We start from the raw sequence: 26,129 nt of genomic DNA on the forward strand, positions 1-26,129 counted from the left end.
ACCTTTCCATGGTTATAGAATACCATTTTCTCTCCCTGACAGCCTTGACAGAGTGTCAGAAGCCAAGTTAGACATGCATTTATTGGCAGATATAGATGAGACACTTGCATATGCATGGTGAATGTAAGGTATCGCACAGCGCTCTGAATTATTGAACAGAATCTTTAATATTGCATATATATGCACATACCAAGCAATGAAGTGAGAAAATACGAACAGAGAAATAGCAGCACACGTCCATGAAAGACAGCTGCAAACAACATGAAGAGCAAATAAATGTAAATGTTATTTCTAATAAACATATTTCGAAAATTCTCTGCTTACCCCTAGATCTCAGCCTGTGCTGACAGCCACTGGGCCAACGCTCTTACAAATGATCTTTTTCAATTCTATAGGAAAACATTTGCTGTGCCAGCATGTCAGAAGCTCTAAGCCTAGCTCTTCGGATTGAGTTTTGCTGTGGGCAGTGAGGGATGGAAAGGAACTTTGCAACGTTGGTACGGCTGTGACACAAACCCGTGTCTCCTTGGAATGGTGCGAGCTGGTTTCCAGCTTAGCGGGGAGTTCTGTCCTTCGAATGGGAACAAATTAAGTGATGGGAGACCGGACAATGGGCGTCCGTCCAGCCGAGTCTAGAATGTGAAAGCATGAGCTGAAGGCAGGGACTTGGGCGGGGTTTTGTCACGCTAGATTTTGGTTGGACCCTTCATCTGCCTGCTCCTGTCTCCTACTCACTGTGTCCCACAAGGAGATGCTTATGAGGAGTGTGCACAATGTACTGTCATAAGTTGTTAATGGGGGAAACTTTCATCTAAAGTCAAGAGTCAGAGATTGGCGCTCACACTGAAATAGAGGGTTCTGTGATTTTTCCAAAATTCTAGCTAATGTTTATCACTATAACTCAGAAGTTCATCCATTTTAAATCCCGGTAATATATAGATATCAATGACATTTCGTAGCAACAGCACTTCACCACCTCTCATGTAGATGTACACAGAATTAAACAGCATTTGTAAGCTGGTAGTTCATACTTTCCTATTTTAAGGGACCTTTCCTATCTTAAAGAACCATTAGCTAACGTGGGTAATGGCTGCCTACTTATGTGGTCATGATAATCTTGACTTTTTAAATGGGGAAACTGATGTGAAGGAAAAAATGTCAATGATTCTTCCAAAGCTATGGTCTGAAGTCTAAGTCTGGGCTCAGCTTAGAGCACAGCCCCTCTTAAACTGCAGGTGTGTGAGGGAGGCTTGATTCTCAGAGCAATGACCTAGGACTCTTGCAGATGAAGACAAGGCAATGCTACAGACATTCCGAAAATCAAGCGGTAGTTTGTCATTTTATGTATATCCCAAGTTCGAAGAGCATCCTGACACACACCTTTCCCTGATAGGCTCTCAGCCCCTCGCTGGCCTTTTGCTGCAGCACGTGTGCAGAGTTCCTTGGTGACCTGGGTAGAAATGTCATCTTTCTATTTAATGCTTGCTTAGGGCTTTTTTTTAAAATTATTTTTTAAACTCGGTATTTTAGTTGCTTTCTTAATCCATGTAACGTTTCATCAAGCTCAGCCTCTTGCAGGAGGGCACTCCACAGCTGGCTTTACCTGCTGGGTAAGAACCGCTTCCATGGGTCTGCTTCAAGCCTGCCACCTCAATCAAAATTTTATAGACCCATTTCACCTCTTTCCAGCTCTCCCAGTTCACACTCATCTTGCCTATGGTGAGCAGTCACACCATTCTCCTCCAGCCAGAACTTCATTGAAATGAGCCGTTTGTGTTGCCAGTGTTCAAACTGTATTTTGAACCAGTCCTCTGCCCCTTGCTGGAGTTGAAATCTGCATTCCCTTGGTTGTGTTCCAGGTTCATCCTCTGTTTGGGGTGCCCGAGGGGGCGGCTGTGCCTCCCCCCACGGCTGCTCGAGCACCAGCCTCTGGTACCGAAACGAAGAGAAACCCAGAGCTGGGTGGTGGCTCCTGGGCCCCTTTGTCCCACTCGCCACAGCCCCTGGTTTTATTTTGTACCGACTGCGCAGTCTCATCATTCATTCTGACTGTTTGATTTCAGCTTCCATTCCCCGGGTCAGAAAAAGGCTGGCGAGGGAGGGAGGATGAAAGAAGGTGACACTTTGACAGCTCCTTTTTCACAGTAATGAGCAGAACTGCTCTTTCTTCCCCCGCTCCTGTTCACCGTGGCCTTTCCTTTCCTTAGAGAGCCCCACGAAGGGAAGGGATTGCAGGTTCAGCTCTGCCTGCCAGGGGCTGACCAGATAAACTGGAGGGCTCTGGGTGTCCCTTGTGGGCTCTGCCCACGTCACTTTCTTTGGGGGTTATTTTCCATTTCTTTCCTGTGTATAATGACAGGTAAATGCAGATTAGTAGAATTAAAGTTTTGGCTTGAGTACATGAGGCAGCAAAGCATCAATTAATTGCTGGTGATTTCTGTGCTATGCATCATGCTCGTTCACAAAACGGAGCTCTGTTAATTTAGCCAGTCCATGGGAGTCTGCCACAGAAAAGTTCTCTTTGCTTGGAAGAGGAGGAAATAATTGCTACCTTTCCAGCGTTAATAATCTTCAGTTCTTAGAACAACATCATTTTGTAAAGAGGCAATCTAGATTCTAAGTAACCTGTACCCCAACTAGAAGAAAAGACTTCTCTGATGCAAGACAGTGCTGTTCACAGAAGCAGAGCCTTAGCTGATAAAGTTCAGGAACTGCGATTTAAGTATAAATAACTTTTTAATAGTTCACAACCAGTGCCAAACCCTAGGGATTCACAGTTTCTCTGATTTATAAAAAGTACAGATTTAAACAGCTCAAAACTCTCAGGATCTTTAGATCCTTAATCATGTTTATTTGATGTGAATTCAGCGCTTAGATCATTTATGTACTGCATAGTATTTACCTAAAAAGCTTTAAATTTATTTACTTTGTAAAATTTCCTATTTTAAAATGCATTTGGAGCATCACTCAGAAACTAAATCATCATGAACAAAAAAAACCCAAATCAAAGAGAGTAAAGCAGGTAGGTAACAACAGGAGAGAGCGAACAGAAGGAAGCACCACACAACCAGTGGGAAGGACGTCGTGCTACAAAGAATGTTTGATTTAACAAGGGACAAAAGTAGCAAGTGTTAGATTGACAGCCCAAGAATAGACCTACTATATAATTCTTCTGTATAGGGATTAATCATAACTTTTCTGAAAGATACCAAGCCCCTGGCTCCACCGGAAGGTCTTTCATTCAAAGTCAGTGCATTCACCCAGGAATATTCTGCCCATGCTGTTCATATTTCACAGCCAGAAAACTCCTGCAAACCAGCCCCTTCCCAGCAGGGCTTGGGCAGCGCAGGGACACGCGCTCCGACAGCAGCAGCAAACAGCATTCCTGGTTTTCTTATTCTTTTCCCTCTGCTAAAGGAATTGTCCCTGCGGACTGTGGTTAGTATTGGAAATTAAGCAGAGCTGTACACATTCATTAATGGAAACATGGATGTTTCAGACCAGAGACCAGCTTGTCATGTAACTTTTGCTTATGCTGTTCCAATATTGTCTTTTTTTTTTCAGTTGATTGAATTAGCAATCTGAGTAAAAAAAAAAAAAAAAAAAGTTTTGCATCTAAGGAAACCACCTCTTCAATATGAAATGAAATATATTTCATTTTGGTTTGATTTCTTTTTTTATGCCTTAAAATGGTATTTTGAAATTCGATTTAGCTGCACTGATTTAATGTGATTCCGATACGAAAAATCTAAACACTCCAGCAAGAAAATGTCCAAATAAAAGACCATAATTTTTCTGCTTTTTAATTTTGTCTGTGTGAAATCTTCCCTGAGGCAACCTAAATATACAACTAGTTTAAACTGTTTCCAAACTGTATTTCCAGAGGATGATCTGTTCACCCCCAGTATTTTGCCTGAACTTGGAGCAGTCGGTGTAGGTGAGAGAGTCCATCTGTTCACCTCATTCATGCCTGTGTTGTGCAGTGTAAAACCAGCTGAATTAAATGCAGAGCTGGTGTTGCGCAGTGTAAAAGCGGTTGAATTAAACGCAGAGCTGGTGTTGCGCTGTGTAAAAGCGGTTGATTTAAACGCAGAGCTGGTGTTGCGCAGTGTAATAGCGGTTGAATTAAACGCAGAGCTGGTGATGTGCAGTGTAAACCCGGTTGAATCGATCCCCAGAGCTGGCGTTTGCGCTGTGCAGCTCTGCGGAACGCGGAGATGAGGGGTGCTCGGATGTGACGCTGGTGCAGCGACGCTGCCCTCAGCACATCAATGCGTAACAAAATACAGGTGTATTCCCAGTTTGATATATACTGTTGGAAATCCCACGTTTGGGTACATGCTGAGACAGAAATGGGTAGCATAACCTACTTTTTGACAATTTTCATGAGCATTGGCTTGGCTTTGCTCGTATTTCTGTCTTGTGTAATTTCCTGCTAAGCAGGGCGCTGCTGAGGCCTACCTGGCTCCAGGAGGGAGAAAAAACTATAGTCAGAGCTCAGCTTAAACCTGACAATGTTCTGCTCTAAACTTGGCTGACCTCACCATACGCAGTTCCAGCAACTTTGATGTGATGTGAACTAATGCCAAGGACATGTGATGGGGTCAAGTACAGAGAATAAAGGCAGAGCAGATGTGCTGTGAACGTCACGTTTTTCAGTGTTATGATTAATGTGACATCATGAACCTTCCCTGAAACTTTCTGCTGTGAAAAGAGACTCTTCACAAAACAAAGCACAGGGCTCGGTTTTATTCCGTAGGTTTATTGAAAGGTTTGAGGTCTTTCCACTGTAATTTGACTCATAACGCTTGGCACCTCTTTTCTGGAAAGGGCGGCTGTGTGATGGGATGGCAATTAGCACCTGGAGCTCAGGCTGTGTGATGTGGTGGCAATGAGCACTTGGAGCTCAGGCACAAACAAGAAGGGACTGCAACACAGTCAATCACAGCCTCCACACCTTGTTTTTCAAGTGGTTTTAAGACCGATGCTGTGAAGGCTGAACTTACTTGTTGTACAGAAGCAAATTTCTGAAGATACGTCGTGCTCAAAGCTTATACTTGGCATTTATTTTCCGACTGTTTTTTTCGTAAAGTACATTTCTATGTGAAATGGCATTGGCGAATAGACTGCAGTCAGCATCCTGTGATACAGATATCTGCAATAATGATCAAGCTTCAGTCCATGCTTTACGTTTTTAGTCTTTGCAGTAGAGCTGCGACTTTGTGATTCTTTAAGGACATGTGTATCTATTAATTTTTATCAGAATTCATCAAATTGTCAGATGAGCATTATGAAAATTTATTAAAATGTACTTTTTTTTAATAGATAAAGAATTATCTCTGTAAATAATAACTAAAGCCAGCCTTTGATGTATCTTGCAACTTCCAGGTTGCTTGACTTGAGCACACAGGTTCTACATTAGAAACCATAGAAATATCTTTTCTCTGTAATGGACTGAAACAACTACTATGACCAGCTGATCCTCCTGCTCTTCTCCTCCCCTTCTACCCCCCCAAAATCTCAGTCTGTGTTTGAGTTTCCCATTTGGGATTATCTCAGCCCGTGAAGCTTTAAGATGAGATGCAGAGACCATTTAATCAAGGTTTTACTTATAGTGCAGGGCGTTCTTTTCTAGTTTGAGGGCAGCATTTTTCTTAAGTTGTGACTGCAGTTTTTCTTAGGTTGTTTCAGTGGCTGCAGTTCTGAACAGTCGAGGTTCAGATTGCCAGGCAAATCTGGCAAATAGAGGAAAATATGTGGAGTATCACGAAGAGAATACCCTAAGCCAAGCTAGGGAGGCAAGTATCAGTCTGGATTTTCATCATTCTGTTAAGCAGGTAGCCAAGATGCTGATAAAGGTGAAAAAATGTACTGGGGAGTGAAGAGAACAGTACAGCAAACATGGCCAGTGATTCAACGGGAATTCTGACAATGGTGAGAAGATGGGTCAACAGAACAAACTCCAGCAAATATTTGCTGTACTGCTAGATAACTGTCTTCTGTCATTGAAAATGTCGAAATTGCCTATATTGTATTTCCTAATATCAGTGAGATATATGAGCTCATCCCCCCATCTAGGCAGATGTAAATACAGATTGACTATCTGCCTCTACATGAGTATTCCTGGCAGCATCCCCAGGAACGTGAGGGGATTGAAAATCTCGGGCTCTTGCCCGTGTTACCCCAAGAATGGGGCTTAAGAGCTTCGTTTGGCTGTGGGTTTGCGTTACAGCAAGTTTCCAGTGAAGTCACGGAGTCAACTAATTTGACTTGCTAGATATTTCCCCAGGTCTCCAGATAGTTTAGCATTTATCTTTTTGAGAATTTAAGTAAATAACGAAATAGAGTAGTTCCTGTGCATCTATTGAAAGGCCAGACTGATTTCTTTCTCGGGACAGCTAACTCTAATAGACAACTGGTTGAAGGAAGCTGCTGAAACAGAACATATGTCTGGCAAATCAAAGGACACAGCTCTGAGTCCTGCTAGCATTTCCCCATTTCAGCATTCCATGCTTTTTTCTGGTGCATAAATTAAAAAGGCTTTTTGTCGAGTTTTGGTTTTTAAGCATAATATACAAAAATTTCTAGGGTGACTTCACTCATCATATCATTGTCGGCTTGGGGATGTATTCAAGAGGTGAGGAGTCCTCCCCTGCAGGTCATTAATCCTTCTATATTCTGAGAGCAGACTATTTTAGCATAACAAATTAGTTTAACGTTTGAAAACTTGGGTTGTCAGCATCTGTCTTACAAACTACCTCGTCTATTTTATATCCTGGAGGAAAGTAAGATGAGGAGCAAAGAGTAAATAATCACTTCTTGTGCTTTAGTAGAACTCCTCTCCTCATTTTCATGAAGTAATTTTCAAGTTCTATGAAGAAAAAATAAAATGTCTTCCCTTTTTATTCACCCAGCAGAATAAAAAGCTTAAAAGAACACAGAATTCTCTGCTTGTGCCTGAGTGTAGATGATAAGCAGTGTTTGATTTTCAATGTAACTTGTGTGAATTGACAGCAAAAATTACTCACGCTAAACCCACTTGAGATAGGGTTGGTTGATTTGTTTTGATTTTCTCTCTGGAGTGACTCAGTGGAGTTGTTGAGTACTTTATACTAAATACGTGTTGAAGTGCCTGACTGAAGCACTTGTCAATGCTCTGGTCTGCTCAGGATCTCAGCCCTGGTGTTTTTACTTCATTTTTTGGTCAATACCTTTGACATCCAGGGAGATCAACGTAGAAGCCCCAGGTTTAAGCTCCGGGTTACATGTTGAGGTTATGTATTAGTACTTTGTCTCACAAAACTGACCTGAAGGAAAAGTAAATTTTTAAAATACTTCTGGTTCTTTGAAGCATCTCTTGGGGACGTTTGGCAGGCTTCCATTCAGTAAAAGATTTCTTGCCAGTTACGGTCTCATTACTCCTATAAGCAAAGGGGCACTGGTGAGGAATTCAGCAGGTCGGATCTCAGGAGTGTACGAGCAGGGGGCAGAACAGGGGGACCTGTCGGTGAGCTGGGGAAAAACCCGAGCGCTCCGGCCAGCGTCCTATTCTACAAGCGCTCTTTTGTGTAGAAGCGGCTACAAACTGGTCAGGTTTGCTTAGGAAACACAGCGAAGCCAAGTGCGTGACTGTGTAGGCAACACATAAGGGTCCTCCTGGCCCCCAGTTTGGTAATGAGCTGTAATGTTTTGTGACAGGAGGCTACAAATGCTTGGCTTACAGATGTATTTTTCTTGGTAATAAACAATGGTTCTTTTTATGCAGCTCTCCTACAGTGCCATTAGTTGGGTTTTAGGTCAAGAGAGATGCACAGATCCCAGTCTCGTCAAGCTAACAACTCCATTCCCAGAACAGCCCCAGTGCATCCAGGTTGCTGTGCTTGTATCTGCATGCAGCGGGATCTGAAGTGTCAGGATCTGCCGGATGGATGGTATTGAGGTTAACGCAATTCTAAGGCCCATAAATTGGGCAGAACGGCAGCACACGGCGGCGATGTCCTGTCAGCGGCGAGCTGGGCCCACCAGGCAGGAGGTACCGAGGGGGCTTTTGCGGCAGAAAGTCACCTACCGCTGATCCGTGATGCAGAGAGGTCTGTGCAGGAGCTTGCCCCACTGCTCTGGAGCGTTGCAGCTGGGGGCTGCTTATGACCCAGGACATTTCTGTTTGATTTTGGTTCTTGCAATGACAGCAAGACTTTGTTCTGGGAGATGTGGTGTAGTTGATAGGGAGTCCAGTCTTATGAAACCACTTGAAAAGGTCGGGGGGGGAGTAGGATTTTTCTTTAATTTAAAGTTATCTTTGCGTATGAAATTAATCTTTGATTTTTGCTGGCTTAAGATGCATAACATGTTGCATCACCTAGGAAGTTTGGCTAGTATAAGGTGTCTAATTTCTTGGGGAAAGACTATAAAACCAGAGAGGTGTGATGCAGGCTTGTCAGGGCAGCCAGAAGGTTGGGGGGGTCCCCCAGGCCGCTGCCTGAATTTCCAGGCACCAAATGAAGGGAGAGGAGCCACAGAAACTGGCTGCACACCTTCTGGGCAAAAAATAACCTCTCTGGTGTGGGAGGGGTTAGCATGATTCAAAGGAATCTCACCATCCCCAGGAAGGTACGTGCGAGGGGGCTGCCGAGGGGCAGCTATGGGGGTTCTGCAACCGGAGCTGGGGAGGGAGCCCGGGACACGGCGACGGCGCGTCCGCCCCGGTGACCGGGCAGCGTCCCCGTGTGTGGCATCGCCATTGTGCTCGCGGTGATTTACTCCCCACACATTAAATCAGGCAAGCCAGATGAAAAGGAGGATTTAGTGAGAAACCAGGGAAAGTCTCCCAGGAATAAACGCTGTGTAACTGAGAGCCCGGCACTGAGAAAGGCCAGAGAACTGGCTGCATTTCCAGAGTCAGAATTAGCACACGAGTACAAGCTTCCTTGAGGATAAACTTGCATTAATTTGAATGGATTTGAAGTAAAGGTTTTGCCATTATTATGGGAAGCAAGTAGTATTAATATTAAAAAGAACTGAAAGACTCTTCCTGCATTTGAAATAAAACCAGCCCTTCCATAGAAAGAGATGCTACACATTTTCTTCAATGTCAAGCCAGTGTATTTCAATTGCTCTGTATTCTCTCTACCATATATAACAATACCTTCCATTATCCCTTTGTGTGAAATCAAAATATTCCTTTAAAGTGTTTCAAATGAGTAGTAATCTGACTTGCTTGCTTAGCTCATGATTCTTCTGTGACTAGAGACATGCAAGTAGTCTAAGCTTCGTAGGATGGGAACATATTCACCTGTTACTGCTAACTTCTTGAAAAACCTAAAGTTCTGGGGTTTTGTAAAGATTTATACACAACATCTTACAGTCTTACGTAGAAGAAAATATCAGGCACAAGCAGAATAACAAAATAAGATATCAGTTCATCCAGACCAATCTGCTTGGGCACTCTTGCAGATGAGGTCCTGTGAGGCACCACTTTGGTTTAACCCGTCAGTTCGGTTCCCTGCCCCTGCCGTTGCCCCTGCCGTTGCCCCTGCCGTTGCCCCTGCCGTTGCCCCTGCCGTTGCCCCTGCCGTTGCCCCTGCCGTTGCCCCTGCCGTTGCCCCTGCCGTTGCCCCATCCCTGCCAGCCGGTGCCTGTCCCAGGACGTACTAACCGTCTGTGGTTCTGTCTGCTCTGGTGTGCAGTCCTGCACCCACAGTCTCCATTCACATCTTGTGCCACCTGAAATAAATTGCCAGGATGCACTTCACCTTACAACCAGCAAGTAGTTGATACTGATGACACTCATCAAGCAGAAAGTGGTCCAGATTTTCTTTATGTAATGTCTATTTCTTTGAATAGAAGAACAGTTCTAGAATGCCTAAATATAAAATGTGCTTTAGCAGGTGGGTTGGACTAGATCTCCTTCCAACCCCAATCATTCTGTCGTTCTGTGATGCAGTTTGGAAATACACATTATACACCTGCTTTTGTGGATTAGTGTTTCTTTCCTATGGCTTTTGTTTCTTCACTGAATGGAGCTGATTGTATCAGCTGGGAACATTTCCATATTCCCCTCCTGTTTCTGCATTATCGATTTGGATCTGTTTGGTCTGTCTTGTTATATTCTACAGAATAAATGATAACCTGAGAAATTATTGAAAAGATCAAGGCCCTGCCTCCTAAAAGAAAATAACTACTTTTAATGCAGGATAAGCTATAGCATAGCTTTTTAGAAAAATTAAAACTGGTGACTTCATGAAAGAAATAAATGGATGAAATTATGCCTCCATCTTCATATTTCTAAGAGAATATGAGGGGATGAAACAAGCCTCTCTGCATTCCATGTAAAAAGGATTTCTACACATTAACACATATAAATGCTGATGGATAATTAAGTAATTTGGGAGACAGACCATGCATGTGGGAAGCATTTTTGGTATTTTATGACCCCTTCCACTGACCTATGTAATTACTGTGCTAGTGGCTAACACAGCAACGTAAAACCTCTGTGAACATCTCCATTATGAAGTCTATTTTGATTCTAAATGACCTTTCTTTTTATTTGTTACACTGGGATCAAAAAAAAAGGTTGTTAAATTCTGTTATTCTCTCCAATGCTATTAAAGAGGAAAAAAAATCTGTAAACTTTATTAAGTAATCAATTTCTAAGCCACCTACAATGTAGTATAGAAAAATAGAGCCAACTTATATTTGGCAAGAACAATTCATGTCAAATGAATCAAATTTCCTTTTCTGTCAGGGAAAATGGCTGAGTGGATAAAGAGAAGCAGTAGGTGTGACATTTTTATTGCAGTAACATTTTTGTATGTGGCAGTCTTATAAATAATACTTATAAATCATAGGACTGTATTAGAATACATGGATGGTGTCAGCTTGAGCTGAAGCAAAACTTACTGAAAAAAATGAGCACTTAGGGAATAGCTGTTAATGGTTTGCTCTCAGATAAAGACAGAATATCAAGTGGGGGTCACCAAAATCTGTCCTGGGACCCAGCCAGGATGGTCATTTAGGCTTCCGGCTTTTGAAAGAGAAATTACAAATGTGCAATTGAGCCCAAGCTGGGAAAGAATGAAGCAATGTGGAGGTTAGTCCCAATATCATCTTGAGAAACTGGAACAGTTGTCCGAAAATCCAAAGTTGAACTTCAGTAATAACAAACGAAAAGTCCCTTTCCTGGGAAAATGAGACCAAGTGCACCAGTGCGAAATGAGAATAACTGTCTGGGCAGCACTGCAGAAAAAATGGGACCTGCATGACTTCCTAAACTCTTCTATATACCGGCATTGTGAATTATGTGGTTTTTTATATGATACCAATGATAAACATACCATTTCTTGTGACATCTGTTTTCTCTGAAATGAATTTAACTCATACTTTTCAGTAAGGAATTTCTTGAAATCTACCTTTAAAAAAGTATCGGAGCTAACTCATTAAATTGAGAGGGATTAAAAAATAAAAGACAGTGCAAATATCTAACGGTGGAAAAAGGGACAAAAACCAGGGTAGGAAGAATGGGGTGTGCACTTCAGCACGAGAAGTATCGATAAACTATTTGGTCAACTAGGTTGGCTTAGGAACCTCATAACGTGATAGAGACTTTTGAAACCTTGATACAGGAACCTGTCCTCAGAAAAAGTTTAAGTCATACAAACTTCAGTCAGCAAACATTTACCAGGGATATTGATAGCAACATTTTGCATTAAATTTGCAGGAATAAGAATCCATGGGCAGAAAAGGCAATTGTAATTAGGTGTGGCAATTTAGGAAAATGTGTAATTACTTGCAGGTACTTAAACAATTTCCTGAATAGATGGAAACGATGTTGTTTCCTGAGTTAGAGGTTATAATTTAAAGTTGTGATTCCAGGTCTACATGATAGCAAGTTGGTATAAGACGAAGGTCTAGAAGTGGCAGTTAGATGCTTAAAGAGCTTTGAAAATCTGAGCCTAAAAGAATAAATAATTGACTTTATAAATATGGAAGTATAAACAGGAACAGCATGTAAAGCTCACAGAGTGGTCTAAATCTTGAATATGATCCTCTCTGGAAGAAGTCAGACTTTGGCTGGAGTGAAATAGTGGCCTACCACACCAGTGAGGGTGAATTCTCAGGAGACACATCTGCAATCTTTAATACTTTCTGCAGAATACTCAAATCCACACCCGTTTCTCCCCACCACCACCTGGCAGCATTAGTTCTTGCTGAACCGAGATCCTGCTTACACGGTCAGCAGCTCTTTGTGGTACATGGAAATGGAGAAAACTATTCGCTGGAGTATTAAATACATGCTGAGAAATGTGCTAAACTCTCATCACAGAGCTCTGTCCTGCTTAACTAAACCATTTTCTGCCAGTTTGGGCACCTCTGTGCTACACTGTGGCACACGTGGAACTATGGGATTCCATCTACCGTGGAATATGACCATAGATCATTAAGCAGCTCTGTTGTTAAGCTGTTTAAGCCCAGAGCTGTGTTACGTGGACAGTGCTTTGTGGCTCATATAGGATCAAGACCCATTACAGGCTCTTGCCCTGGTCCTGTGCTCAATGTGCCGTGTGGCTAAAAATGGGGCGTAGTTTCCAAATGGTGAGTCTAACACCATTCCTGAGCTTCACACTCGCTTTAAACTAGCATGCAATTTAAAAATATATATTACAGGCTAAGATTATTTTACAAAGAAAACATAATTTACATTTTTTTAAACTTACACTTTTTAATGCAACCCATAAAAGTTCCTGCTCTGCAAGACCCAGTTGACATGTCTTATTGTCTTTAACTAGTCCATCTCTACCCGCTTAAAGGCAACTTTTTATGCTTCATCATACTTTGGAAAAGCAATTCTGCAGGACAAGAACTCCTCTTAAGACTTAAGTCCTCATGCCAGGGAGAACTTGATAGACTGGACAAGTAGTGGGATCTCTCAGCACTGAGAGTTGGATCCTTCATCCCGATATACCCATAAATGACAGTGATCTTGGACTTTATGTGCCCTCACGCTATTTTTAAAATCCTATAGATGTTTAAATAAATGCTTTTATCTTCTGCAGCCATGCAGGTATTAACATACACAATGCTTACAGAAAGACACCGGATAAAATGAGTATTTTTAGAATTTCCTCACTTCATAAAAGAGTACAATGGCTATGATGCTACAAATAACTCCCTATGATTCTTCTTATAAGCAAACAGAGGAAGTATAAGTTTAGGAAGAGACAAGAAGTTCAGAATAGACAATATATTAAAATACTAGTTTTAGTACAGTTAGGAAAAAATATTAAATATTAGCTTTACTTTGGATCAGTAAAAATACAAGCAACAACTCATTCGCTCGGTCAGTTTGAAACTTGGGTAGAATTACCTGGCACTTAGCAACCACCAATGAGTCCAAATTTTGTCTGAGATAAAAAGCAACAAAGCAGCGAGCTACTAAATTTGTGACCAACTTTCTGAGTTTTGCAAACATTTCTTTATCCTACTACAGAAGTGGGGTTTGGGTGGATCATGTATTTTCTGCTTGAGCATCCCCCTATATTAATGTGTGAGTTTAGAGAAGTGTTTTAGCTTTTCTGGAGTATTACATATTCTGCCAGTGAAGAAGTGATATAAAGTCCCAGCAGAGTTTTAAACCGCTGGTCAGAACCTGCCTGGTGTGTTTTTCTCCAATTGGCACGACAAGTTGAACAGCTTCCATGGGACATGGAGTGTCAGCCATACATCACAGCTGGCTTTGCATGGCTGAGTTCATTAGCAGGAAATGTCTGAACTGATATTAGTTAGTTAAGGTGAAAAAATAAGTGTGCTAGAAATGGATTCTGAAGGGACTGTCAGCAATTTCTTTTGAGGCTTTCCTGAAGTATTACTGTGTTGAGTCCTATTGCTGTGTGTTTGAGGAGCAACTCCAGCTCCCTGGAGCTCAGCATCCTGATTTTGGCCAACCTTCCACTGAGCAGGCCCACTTCTGTTATGGATTGCTACCAAGAAAATCGATAAGCAGCTCCTAATTTCCCTCAGGCTGTATTTTAGAAGATTTATTTGGAGACATTTAATACCTACAACCAGTGATTTTCAAGCTACCTTGTGCTCCATTACTGTGATTTCATAGGCATTTTTTTAACGGACTCAAACTTACCTGTAGCGCCGCAGTTCCGATTCCAGCTGCTGAATGTATATTTGCAGATGTGGCACTTCATTAGCTTTCATTTCCAGCTCCTTCACCTTGCCCAGACTGTTGAGGACGGCGTGTCTTGCCTCTTCAACCTTCCTCCTCATTTCTGCCTGTTCCCTCTTCAGGTTCCGGTTACAATCTTCCAGGCTGACCAGGGCTTCCTGCGAGCTCTTCAGCTCCCTCTCCAGCTCCTGGTTGAACCTCATCGCTTCTTCAATTTGCCCGTCCCTGGAGCTCCGGATGAGTTCCACCTCCTCCAGCACACTTTGAAGGCACCTGCTCTGGGAGTTGTTCTGCGCTGATTGTCTCTTGCTCCCCATAAAACAGGTCCCCTCTTCCTTATGTATAGCGTGGCTTTTCTGCAGTCCTACCTGTAACGGAGCAGAAAGCAGGGAGAAATTAATGCATTTTAAAGTAACTGACATTTTAATCAAGACTGAACGTGGCTGGATTGTTGTTTGGTTTGGGTTTTGTGTGTGGTGTTATGACACATAGTTGATCAGCAATGAATAAGCTACTTAAATTTGTGAAATACAGACAAGGAAACAATCCCTGGAAAGTGGTTTTTAAATGTGTCTATAAATTTAATTTTAAAACTACTCATCAAAGTGGAAAATCAGGTTATTGCACAAGTTTCTGTACAGTTTTAATTAATTACTTTAGTCTGTCCTCAAAAAGCAAGTAAGTATTCTGAAAAAAATACTTCCAGTTCTATTTTTTAGGTCGTGTTCAGCAGAAGTGAACAGAGAGCAGCTGGTGGTGTTCTGGACCTCTGGTCTTTGCCCTTCTGATTCTTTCTGGGACCTTTGACTGGAACGTCACATTGGCTTCCGACTTCCTTTCACTTTTCAAATGAAAGCATCAAAAGTGGCTTTCACCTGCCACGCTGGATGTTGCAAAGATGCACAGCCAGCGGATGCCTCGTGGAAGTGTCGGGCATGGGGCAGAGTTGCGTGAGTGCTGCGTTAGTGTCAAATCCAACCCGGTCGGACCCGCCAGAACAAACGGTGAACTTGGCCCTACAGTGCTTTGCCTGCTCTGTGCTGTTTCACGCCAGGGTCATTTAACTGCTGTTAGGAATGTGTTTCGCTTGAGCCAGTACAGCAGAACAGAACCCAGCCCGAGTTAACGGGGCTCTGCGCAGGAGCCAGAGCCGGTTCACCAGCCCCGCTGCAGAACTGGCAGCAGCTCTGAGTCAAACAGTTCTGCTGTTTCAGAGGCAAAGCTCTCAGGTGTTTATGACTGAATCAAGGTATGTGCTTGTGCAGATAAGAATCCAAAAGTTCTTTCTTACTTTGGAAAAAAAAAACACAGCAGTGCATAACTGGTATATAACTGACTGCAGAAAAAGCAGCATTTTATACACTTAGGTTTGATAAATTGCTGTCTTTTACAATTTCAGCAGGGTGGTTTTCAGGGCAACCCTTATATGTAATGTTACAACCATTATGTAGAATGTTACAACCATTATGTATAATGTTACACCTTTTCTCCTATGTAAGGAAACTTTGTTAAAAAGTTACTGCCCAGGACGAAGGAGCAGCCTAGGTCTCTGCCGTACTCCTTGTGTGAATCGGTCTGGGCGGCGAGGTTATTGAGCTGGTTTTCCGAGAGCAGCCTGTTTCCTAAGCCACGCTTTAGCCAGGGATGCCTTAGGGGCCCGGGCCCGGCGCGCACCCACCTGCAGGGCCAGGCAGCGGGCGTCGCTGCTCTGCAGGGCGGCCCGCATGTCCTCCACCAGCTCCCGCAGGCTGCCGTTCTCCTCCTCCAGCTTGGCGATGCGGTCCTCGGCCCGCTCCAGCGCCACGATCTCCTCGTAGCACTCCGGCGAGCAGGGCCCCGCCGCCCGCCGCTCCGCCGCCTCCTCTGCGGGCCGGCCCGCAGCGCTGGGCCCGGCCGGGTGGCGGCGGCGGCGGGGGCTGCGCAGGCGGATCTGGGTCTCGATGTGCTCGCTCTCCCGGCCCAGCGGCAGGCGCGGCACGGCCCGGCGCGGAGCGCTGCCCGCCTTGGTGCTGAAGTAGCCGCAGAGCCGGGCGTGGAACTGGCGGAAGGTGAGCTCGGCCGAGAGCCCGTCGCACAGCCCCGCGCACTCCTCGGGGTCCGCCGCCGCCTCCGCCGCCTCCTCCAGCCCCAGCACCTGGCACAGCGTCCGGAAGTCCTCGCCGGGGATCCTGCCCGCCCCGGCGCAGTCCAGGTGGTGGAAGATCTCCTGCAGGTACTGGTCCAGCCCGGTGGCCAGGACGACGATCTCGTTCTCCACGCCGCGGTCCAGCCCGTAGTGGTAGGCCAGGGCGCTCACCAGCCACTGCGTCCGCCGGGCCGGCCGCCCGTACGGGTCCCAGCCCTCAGGCGGCTCCATCGCGCCCGCCTGTCCCGCCGCGCTCCCCGAGCATCCTCCTGCCCCCGCCGCGCCCGCCCCGCCCCGCAGCCCGGCCCGCCCGCCCTCCGCGGGGCGGTGACCCGGGGACGGCGGCGACCCGGGGACTGCGGCTCCCGCCGCGCCCGGGGGCTCCGGTGTCCGCGGTGGCGGGGTCTCTCCTCCCAGCGGCCGCTTCCCCGCGCGGAGTTTTAGGCCTCCCTCTCAACGGGGGCTGCTTTTGGCGGTGGCCAAGCGCCCTCCGCTGCCTGCGGTCCCCTGCCATGCGGGGTTCACTGGGCAGGTGCCACCCTGCTCCGTTTGTCCGTCAGGAAAAGGGTGTCAGCCAAGCCCGGCCTCGAAGTTTGCTTCTCACTTCTTAACTGATTTCTTTCTGATTCGTTTGTAGCACGAGCAAAACGATAGCATTGCAGAATCCAGTTTGATGAGTAACACTTGTGAATGAGTGGTTCCACTAAATTAATGAAACTAACGTGCTTAAAAGAGGTGATCACACTTCTGTTCGCTCAGGCTTTTTCAGCTCTGTAGATGTGTCTTTAAGGTGTTGTAATGTATTTTTTAAGCTGTTGTCTGTGACAGAGATGCATAAATGTTAAACTGGTTCAAGTGACAGCTTTCCAAAGCAGTGCTTTTCGTCACTTTTTGGCTGTGGAGCAGGACCTGTGTCGTTGAACACAGCTGCAGTCAGGGAGCAGCGCGAGCAGGGCTGCTCCACCGGCGGGGACGTGCCACGAGCCAGAGGGCATCAGTCGTGCCCAAGGTCTGAAGAGGCTGGCAAAGTTGGGGTGGTGATAACAGGCTCTGTTAACAGCCCCAGACGAGGCAAGGGCGTGAACCAGGTCTGGGGTCCGTGCAAGAAGTCTTGCTGAGAGCAGCAGCAGCATACAGGGCTGGCGGAAAGGCTACAGCGCAGGTCCAAGGTCCACCCAGTAGACTGGGCAAGGAGCAGAAGTAGGTGCACCTACAGCATCCCTCAGGGAGGACGGGGCGCTCAGCGCTGGGTGCAAATGCTGCCCTTGGGCAGAGGGCGTGAGTGCAGGACCCCCGGAGGTTGTTCAGGGCAGGTAAGGTCTGCTGGTGTGCTCAGGGCCCAGACGCTGCTTTTGCTTCCCACAGTTGCGTGGGAACATCGACTGACTTCTGCATACTATGCACGATTAAGAAAAAGCATCCTTTGGAAGGCTGCTGACCTTCCTCTTTGTTAAAAATCAAATTTCTAGTTATTTCTATGGTAGGCTGGCAACATACAAAGCTGTCTGGCTGAAGATCTCCTTTTGGTTTTTATGTTACAAGATGTGGGTTCTCCAGGGAAACCCAAGGCATTAGCCTTCCTGTTCTCAAGGGCTGAGTTTTATCTACTAGTGATCTATTTATTTATTATCAAAAATGGTAGTGTGTTTCGTAACTGTGCGGTTGTTAGGAATCTCCTGTCCAGCTTATGGATTTACTTATTCTTTTTTTTTTTTTAATGTATTCTTGTACCTTTAAAGAGTGTTTCTCCCATTTTCCTCTTGTTTGAAGTGATATATAATGTGTAACTTATATCTGTGATTTACTTGAGGAGTGACTGGATGAACTGGATGCATAGATATTCCTTATGCACTCTCATAGCCACGTATACCTATAAAACTTCAGCTTTTCTTAGTCTGATAACATTATTAATGCAAGATATTGCCTTGGAGTCAAAATGAATGTCCCCCTAAGGCAGCACCAGAAAGGGACAGGAAGGACAAAAACATAAACCTTGACTGTTTTTAGCAGATACTGTGTAGATCCATATCTGTTATCCACATGCATCAAACCAACTGACCCCAAACACCAGCTAAAGCATCAAGGCCCTGGAGTCAGACAATGCAATGATCTACACTTGTTTTGGTGTAGCTAGTTTCAGTTGTAAAAATATTTATCAAGTGGAAATAATTGATTTAAAGGCTGCCAGGATCTTTCCCAGGCAATAAACCTGTCAGTGTAAGCTGTACTTTAGCACCTGCGGTTTCCAGTTGGGTTTCTTGGTGGTGTCTCTGGCTAGAAGAGAGACAAGCATCATCAACAGCACCGTGGAGCATTTGGGCCTCTGATGAGTTCCTCGTTGCCCATCTGCTGGGCTTCTGGGTTGGAAGAGCGGAGGACGTAAATGCCGTGACAAATCTTTGCCTTTCTGTGTTATCACTATAACAGGGAAATGAGAATGTCAGAATGATGTAAATTCACCTCACCAAAGTTTCATCTCTGAAGGAAAGCAGATACTTGATACCAGCAAAATACCCTAAAACTTTGGCCATAGAGTTTTGTTTGATTTTTCAGGAAAAGCTCCGACTGCCAAGCAGTTGTGTTTTGCATCATGTTTTCCTAAAAACCAACCACCAATACTTTTAAACACTAGACAACTGTGAAAACAGTTGGACCAGAGAAATCTTAAAAGTCACTGTAGCCTCCCTCTGATTAGGGGCTTGGGCTTGGTAGTGAAATTAAGAAATAAATTTAACAGCAGAGTCAATTATACTGTTAAGTGGCATTCTTTATTTTATCAGCACTGGGGATCATCCTCCATAAGTGCTCCAAAGACTGGATGCTCCTGTGTTGCTTATATTCACATAATTATTACATACGCATTACAATTTTTAAAAATTTTGACATACAATACATCTATAATAATTGATGATGTTAGTTAAAATTGTTTAGTTTCTTACTTACAATGCATCTCTTAATTATTAGTTAAATATAAACTAAGCACTCGGCTTCTAAACAATGTATCACTTAATCTTCTGTCTCCCTCTTGTCATGCAGAAGGATCTAAAACTTGAAAAAAATCCCTTCATTTTTCAGGTGGTCAGAAAGCATTTATCGTGTCAATTGGTTAATGATGGGTACGTCTTTTGTAACTTAATCACAGTATACATTAATTTAGCAGCTTCTCTTCAGTAGAAGTAAACTTTCCTTTTGCAGCCTGCTTTTCTTTAGAACTAAACCATGAATTGCTCCACACTTAACCTTTTTTCTTTTTTCCAGTGCAGTGCTTCTGATATCAGAAGTACAGAAAAGCCTGTCGCAGTGTAATCGCAATGACTATTGTATTTACTCCCAACTATAGCAACACTGAGATTTTACTCCTGACCCAGACAAGGTTTGCCTGTTCTTCGACTTATTCTCTAAACCTGCCCAGAGATATATCAGAGTTTTATTAAGCATTCAAGGACTTTGTTTTACTAAGTTGTTTTCGGTTCTGTTAGTGCATTCCAGCATGAAAGTGTCTCAAAGTTGTCCCAGCTGTAGAAATAGCTGATGGGACAGCAGGATCTGAATGGAATAGCTCTTTCTACAGTGTTGTGGTGATAGTTGGAAATTAGAAGTGTGTTAAAATACTGCTTTTGAAATCACTGAACTGCATGGTTTTATTTTAAGAGGTTAAAAGGTGCCACAGACTTAAGCCTGTTTGCCAACATCATTGATGGAATAAGGTTTTAAATTGTATTAGGTAGCCGTGGGATCAGTTAAGACATGTAAACTAGGTTTATAGGAAAAAAAATGGCTTGAGCTTAAGTCAACCATACTTATATTTTATTCCGTGGTTCATACATGTTGCAGGATGAAGGATCAGCACAGTTTGCGTCTCTGTCTGACATTGCAGGATATCAGCAGTCTGGTCTTCTGCGTGTGGTGGGTTGTGATTCAGTACACGGAGCTGGCCAGAGCCTGTGGAGGATACTCATCTTGCCAGAAAGTTCACTTCATTACAGTAAAAAAATATATATTGCTGCTAGACTTTCTTTCTGCCAAGGAGAAAAGTGAAAATGTAGTGCTAAGTACCTAAAATTTGTTTTCCAAATCTTTTCCAACAAAGCCATACTGCGATGTTATTTCAAAACTGCTTTTTTTCTGAAACAGTTGCTTTCGGAAGGAACTTCAGAGATGAGTTAAAATAATATTAGTGGTGCAGTGTTGTTCTTGGCACATTCTTGAGGTTACTTGCAACTAAAAAAATGTTGGGTGTTTTCTTTTTGTTTGTTAGGTCCGGCATACTGGGACAACTCTGTGTGTACAGTAACACAAAGAAGGAAAAACGTAATTGAAGGTCCCTGTCTGTCATGTAGTTCTGCTCCTGCCTGCAGTATGTTTTCCTTAATACTTACACAGAGAAGATTTTAGATGTACACATCCAGGGAGTGTGTAGGTAATTCTGATACAGCGCAAAAGGCTGTAAAGCTGTTCTATATGTTTAGTGACGTGAAGAGCATGTCGGGTGGACACAGGAAAGAGTTTCAGTAACTAATATAGGGAACCTTAGTAAGGAGAATATCTTTGTTAAAAATGGACAAGAACTGGTGTCCAGAGCCTGTCTTGCTGTGGAGCTGATGGGAAACCACTGGGGTTAACACAAGACATTCCCTGACTGCAACTCTGTTTTTATCTGGAGTGATGTTACTAATTAGATTGTGATATTTCTCCCGGCGTAAAGTATTTAATGGGAAGAAATGACGTGTTATGGAGTCTGCAAGGGAAACAGCTGCTGCTCTCTGAGTAACCAGGTGTTGTATCTGACATTTCTTAGCTATTCAGCATCTGGAACAATTTTAAGACTCTTCTACAGTAATTAGAAAAGAGAAATCTACTGCTTTCAGCTTTTATTTAGTGGTGCTCATAGCATAAATGTTTCTTTTTTTTATGAACAAATTTTGAAGTAAGTAGAGGGGGAAAATGGGAAATTCACAATAGGATGAGACCAGAATTTGGTTTGTAGTGCTTCAGTCAGTGTTACTCCTGGCTTTCTCTAGCTAGTAGGTTTGCCAGTGGTTCCTGTGCAGGCTGTGGGGAGCAGATGTGGTCTGCTACAAGGCTTTGACTTCTCTTAAGAGTCTGTATCTAAATTACTTCAGAAAAGGATTTTCTTTCTGAAACTTTGATGCTGTCTTAATTTCTGCTGTAAGTTAGACTGTAGATTCTCAGGATAAACATGTATTATTTAGATTTAGCCTTTTTAGAGCACTTTTTCTCCTGGATATTCCTAAATACCAGAAATTATGAAGTCTGTGTGTACAGGTAAGGGAATGGACTGTAAGGAGCAGATGCAAAGAGAGTGATGGAAGCTTCAGCCTTGCTGTTGAGACCCATTTTGTGTCTGTCTGGCCATTCCCATGACATCTAGAACCTGAAATCCTTGGAAAATCAGCATCAGCTCTGTACGGGTAACCTGGACATCTTAGCGTCCAGTCCCCCAAAACAGCACACTGGATAGAGCGCTGCACAGACAACACAAAGAATGTGGGTGTCCCCTGCTCCTTGTTATCCTGAGGTTTTATGCACTTTGCTGAGGATTCGCAGCCACGAGGCTCTCCCTGAGAGTCATGAGCATGAGTTTCTGGCCTGACGGTTTGGACTCCGCCAGCAAGCGGGGAGCGTGTGTCCTGTTTGCTGCTTGCTGAGACTCTTCATGCACTTTCAATAAATCACAGTAGATCTTAAGACTCTCTTTTCCTGTTGGGCTCAGCAGACCTTGAACTCCTTTCCCAGTGGTATAGCTTCAGCAGAAAGAGCGGAAAATGCTCCTGAGCTCTGCCTCACGTACAGCTCTGCTGGTCGCCCAGGTCCCAATCCTGCTCAGGAGATGCAGCGAGGCCTCAAGGAAGGGAAGAACTGGGGAACTGCTGGTCCTAAGGATGGTATGACACACTGTCCACGGCCTTTTATTTCCTCACAGCTGTCTTTAAAATAAAAGTGTTGCAGTTTGGATGCAGCCCAGTGTGATAGGAACCCAGCACTTTGGTGTCAGGGCTGAAGTGGAAGGCTGGCATCTAGGATTTGTGTCTTCATCTAGCAAAAGTGTGAAAGGAGCACAAAACTAGTGAATCATTTTAACATTTGGATCCTTCTGGGCTTTCATGTGCTTTTCAGTTTCATGTGAAAAATTCAAGTGCTCTCGTTGTGTTTGAAATAGATTTACCAAACCCCATGCATGAAGTCAGCGGCAGTTACGGGAATGGCACACAGGAATTTGTGTTCATCATCCATAGAATACACCCTGAAATGTTGAAGCTTTTATCTGTCAGGAAGGTGTTTCACGACAATGTTTTATTCCATCGGCATTTTCATTTCCAGTCAGCTGTTTTTTTCACAGACAATTGAGATGTCAGCCTGAGTTCCTAATGATGGGCTGTGAGACACAATCATGTGGGAAAACAAAGAGAACCAAAATCTGTGAAATGAATTGCTCCGCCCTTTTTCACCCACCTTGTGTGAAATATTGTCAAACTAAATGGATTCAAACAGGCTTAAATACTGAGCTGTTCATACAAAAAATAGGATGTATAGTTTGTACAAGGCGACAAAATAATTATTATTGGGTGTATAAATGTTGAACTAATCCTGTAATGGTTTTGCTGCTAAGGAAGGGGGAAGTTGAAAGGTAAGGTGTGCGTATATACAATGTTAGTTACAGTTTAGGCAATCGGAGTCTCTGAAAAGGGAGTTAGAGGAGAATAACGAACGTGCCCAAATTCTCACTAGTGCTCGCTGCTCGGGGGTTTGCTGTGTAGATAAGCCCGTGTCACCGTCTCCGAAAAACGTATCTCCATCTATTTCAGCCTGGTTTATTCCTATTTCTGCTGAGCCATTTGGATGGTCGTGCTCTTCAAATTTAGTGAAAAGTGAACAAGCTTAGGCATTTTCCTGGTTTGTCAGCTGCATGCATAGTTAATTACTACTGGCTGTAGACAATCCTTGTCTCATTGCTTTGCCTGCTGTACCATGTTGAAGACAAGAAAGACAAATTTATCCAGTGGGGGGAAAAATGCAAATGTTCGAAAGGGAATATGATTGCGTTTGGGGGGGGCTTAATTCTAGGCTTCTGTGGTGGCGTTTCCTAAATTTTCTGATTCGTGTAAATTTGTTATGATACGCAGGCTATTCAGGAGTGAAGGAGGGAAACATTTCAAAATGCAAGTCAGGTGTGTGTCGGCAGGTGCGTGTCGGCAGGTGCGTGTCGACTGCGGAGCCGGCGCCCCGGTGCGGTGTTCTCACCCGAGGTCCCGGCCTAACCCAGCCCCGTGCGGGGCCGCTGCAGCTCCGCGACACCCGCTGGGCCGCGGCGCGGCTGCACGAAGCACCGCTGAGAGGGGCTGAGAGGGAACGGCCAGGGCTGAGAGGGGCTGTGAGGGGAGCGGCTGGGGCTGAGAGGGGAACGGCCGGGGCTGAGAGGGGAACGGCCGGGGCTGAGAGGGGCTGTGAGGGAGCGGCCGGGGCTGTGAGGGGAACGGCCGGGGCTGTGAGGGGAACGGCCGGGGCTGTGAGGGGCTGAGAGGGGAACGGCCGGGGCTGTGGGGGGAACGGCCGGGGCTGTGGGGGGAGCGGCCGGGGCTGAGAGGGACCGTGAGGGGAACGGCCGGGGCTGTGAGGGAGCGGGGCCGGGGCTGTGAGGGAGCGGGGCCGGGGCTGAGAGGGGCTGTGAGGGGAGCGGCCGGGGCTGTGAGGGAACGGCCGGGGCTGTGAAGGGAGGGCGCTCGGGCTGCGGAGCGCCCCTCGGGCCGCTGAGGTGAGGCGCCCCCGGCGTCGGAGCGGGGTGTTAAGGTGGCTCGGGGAGCGGCCGGCGTGCGGTACCGAGAGTGCGCGGCCGTTGTGGCCGTTATGAGCGCGGGGCCGGCGCCAGGCGCGTGCGCAGGGCCCGCCCGTGCGGCCGCGGCCTCAGCGCTGGGCTGGCGGGTTTCTCCCTTTGCTGAACATCAACTCCATCCGAACTCAGGTTTCCTCCGCCGTTAGGCAAGAAACTGGTACTTTAGAGCCTCAGCTGTCGTCCTCCCTTTTAACTTTTTTGAGCGTTTTGTCGCCCTTTGTCGAACGCGCTGATGCACTCTTGCCCCGCCTTGTCGCTTGGAGCCTTTTGTGTGGGTTGTCCCTGGGTCCAAAAATTGATGCCTTGGGCGTGTGTGTCACATGCTTTGAAAGCGTTTTTGAAATGGGAATTTTGGACCCTGCTCGTGTTGTCCTTCCCTGCTCCTGCTTTGGTTCTAGTAGGGGCTTTTATTTCAGTGCTAAAATGAAGCTGTTTGTTTTGTTCCGTAGCCTTTGAACCTGCTGCCTGACCCCACCTCAGGATGGCAAAGCAAGAATGTAAGAATTCAAAAGCAGTGGAAGAAGAGGACGTGCAGGAAGATGGTAAAGACCAGATGACAGGCCTCAACATAATTTGCTCTGAAAGCGCTTTTGAAACTGAAACCCTAGAAGCTGTAGTGGGTGGTGGGCCTCTGAGCCCAGAGGGGGAAGGCAGCAACCTCCTCCTGTCTGAAGAAGCTTGTGTGGGACCAGATGGCTCCCATACCGTGACCTGCACGTTCACAGTGTCACTCGCTGTCCCTGCCCTGCCTACAGGTAAGTACCCAACGCAGGTTTTCCTAAGAACCCTTTTCATCTTACTTCATGAGTTTGTGTAGCAGAGTCCTGAGTGGTTTAAGGAGATAAAGTTAGAAAAAGTGTTCGTGATTTGCATTTTCCTGGGTAGATTGCTCAAGAAAGTGGCAGTGGTTGTGGCAGCCTTTTATCTTTGGGTGATTGTCACCAGTCAGTGAAAGCCTTTCCTGACTGCAGACTCCTGGGTAGTCACAGTTATTTAAGTTGCTGATCTTAGCTGGTGCTTTTTAATCAGTTACTGCCTAATAGGGAAAATTTGGCGTATATACTCAGCTAGCTAATTATGATTTTGGGTACTTTAAAGGTGATTGTGTCATTTTAGGGGAAGGTAGCAGCTCCTTGACAGATGAGGGATGGTTCTCTTGTGGTGTAGGAGTGTTTGAGAATAGCAGGAGTAAGTACATTCAGACTTCCCCTGTGCAGTGCGGAGTTCTGCTTCTTGACAGTTCCTTGGGCAACAGGACACATATGCCTTGGGAATTGCGATTGCTGGACGTCTTGCTGCAGGAAGAGAGGATGAAGGGGGGAGATCCAGGAACTTTCTGGACCATTACAGTAGTTAAACCTGGTTAAGAATTGCAGGGCTGGGCACTGGGATGAGAGTTTCATGTTCACCAGTCAGCTGTGTCCAGCTAACACTGGAACGCTTCTTAGCATTTGGTTGTTGCAGAGAGCACTTATTCCCCCTGAAAGTACCATCTTTGATAACGTTTAATGCTTCCAGATAATTCTAATATTCTCTCTAGGACAAATGCGGAAGAAATCCAATCCCCCTGATATGCAAGGAGAGAGAATTCAAGCTGATGAATCGGGAGCTGTTCCAAGCACGCAGCGTTTCTATCACATTGAATACTTCCTTCTACCAGATGACCTTGTGCCCAGACAAGTGAATTTGGTGGTGTTTGGGGTGGCCGCACAGCTATTTACAGAGTCTGGGTCCAAGGTAAAATATAGAATAAAACTAAGTAATCCAAAATGTTGTATACAGAAGGTGGGAGAACATTTTCAGATAGGGAGCAACGCGGTTGCATATTGTTTTAACAGCTGTTTAGGTCTTATCTGCACACACGGTGGATATAGGACAAATATCAAGGATAGAACTTGACTTTGCTAGTCCAGATCAGCAGTAACTTCTGACATTTGTCATAGGAAGTTGGTGGATTTCAGAGTATTTTGTTTTCCTCT

The 26,129-nt window shown here is 44.9% G+C and overlaps 2 protein-coding genes across 3 annotated transcripts in view; one reads left to right on the forward strand and one right to left on the reverse strand.

Annotated features, from left to right (window-relative positions):
- The window catches only part of EFCC1 (EF-hand and coiled-coil domain containing 1), a 51,986-nt gene extending 35,438 nt beyond the window's left edge, over positions 1-16,548 (reverse strand). For both annotated transcript variants that reach the window (XM_065642686.1, XM_065642685.1), the window contains exons 1-2: positions 15,852-16,548; positions 14,135-14,541 (exon numbers count right to left, since the gene is read on the reverse strand). In XM_065642686.1, the coding sequence (XP_065498758.1) occupies positions 14,135-14,541; positions 15,852-16,529 (1,085 nt within the window). In that variant the 5' untranslated portion in view covers positions 16,530-16,548. The remainder of the gene's footprint in view (positions 1-14,134; positions 14,542-15,851) is intronic.
- Positions 16,549-24,821: 8,273 nt separating this feature from the next.
- The window catches only part of CFAP92 (cilia and flagella associated protein 92 (putative)), a 30,572-nt gene continuing 29,264 nt past the window's right edge, over positions 24,822-26,129 (forward strand). Inside the window, exons 1-2 of the mRNA XM_065642850.1 lie at positions 24,822-24,905; positions 25,691-25,887. Coding sequence (XP_065498922.1) covers positions 25,696-25,887 — 192 coding nt within the window. The 5' untranslated portion in view covers positions 24,822-24,905; positions 25,691-25,695. The remainder of the gene's footprint in view (positions 24,906-25,690; positions 25,888-26,129) is intronic.

The sequence above is a fragment of the Caloenas nicobarica genome, chromosome 11 (genome assembly GCF_036013445.1).
Source record: "Caloenas nicobarica isolate bCalNic1 chromosome 11, bCalNic1.hap1, whole genome shotgun sequence".
Classification (NCBI taxonomy): Eukaryota; Metazoa; Chordata; class Aves; order Columbiformes; family Columbidae; genus Caloenas; species Caloenas nicobarica.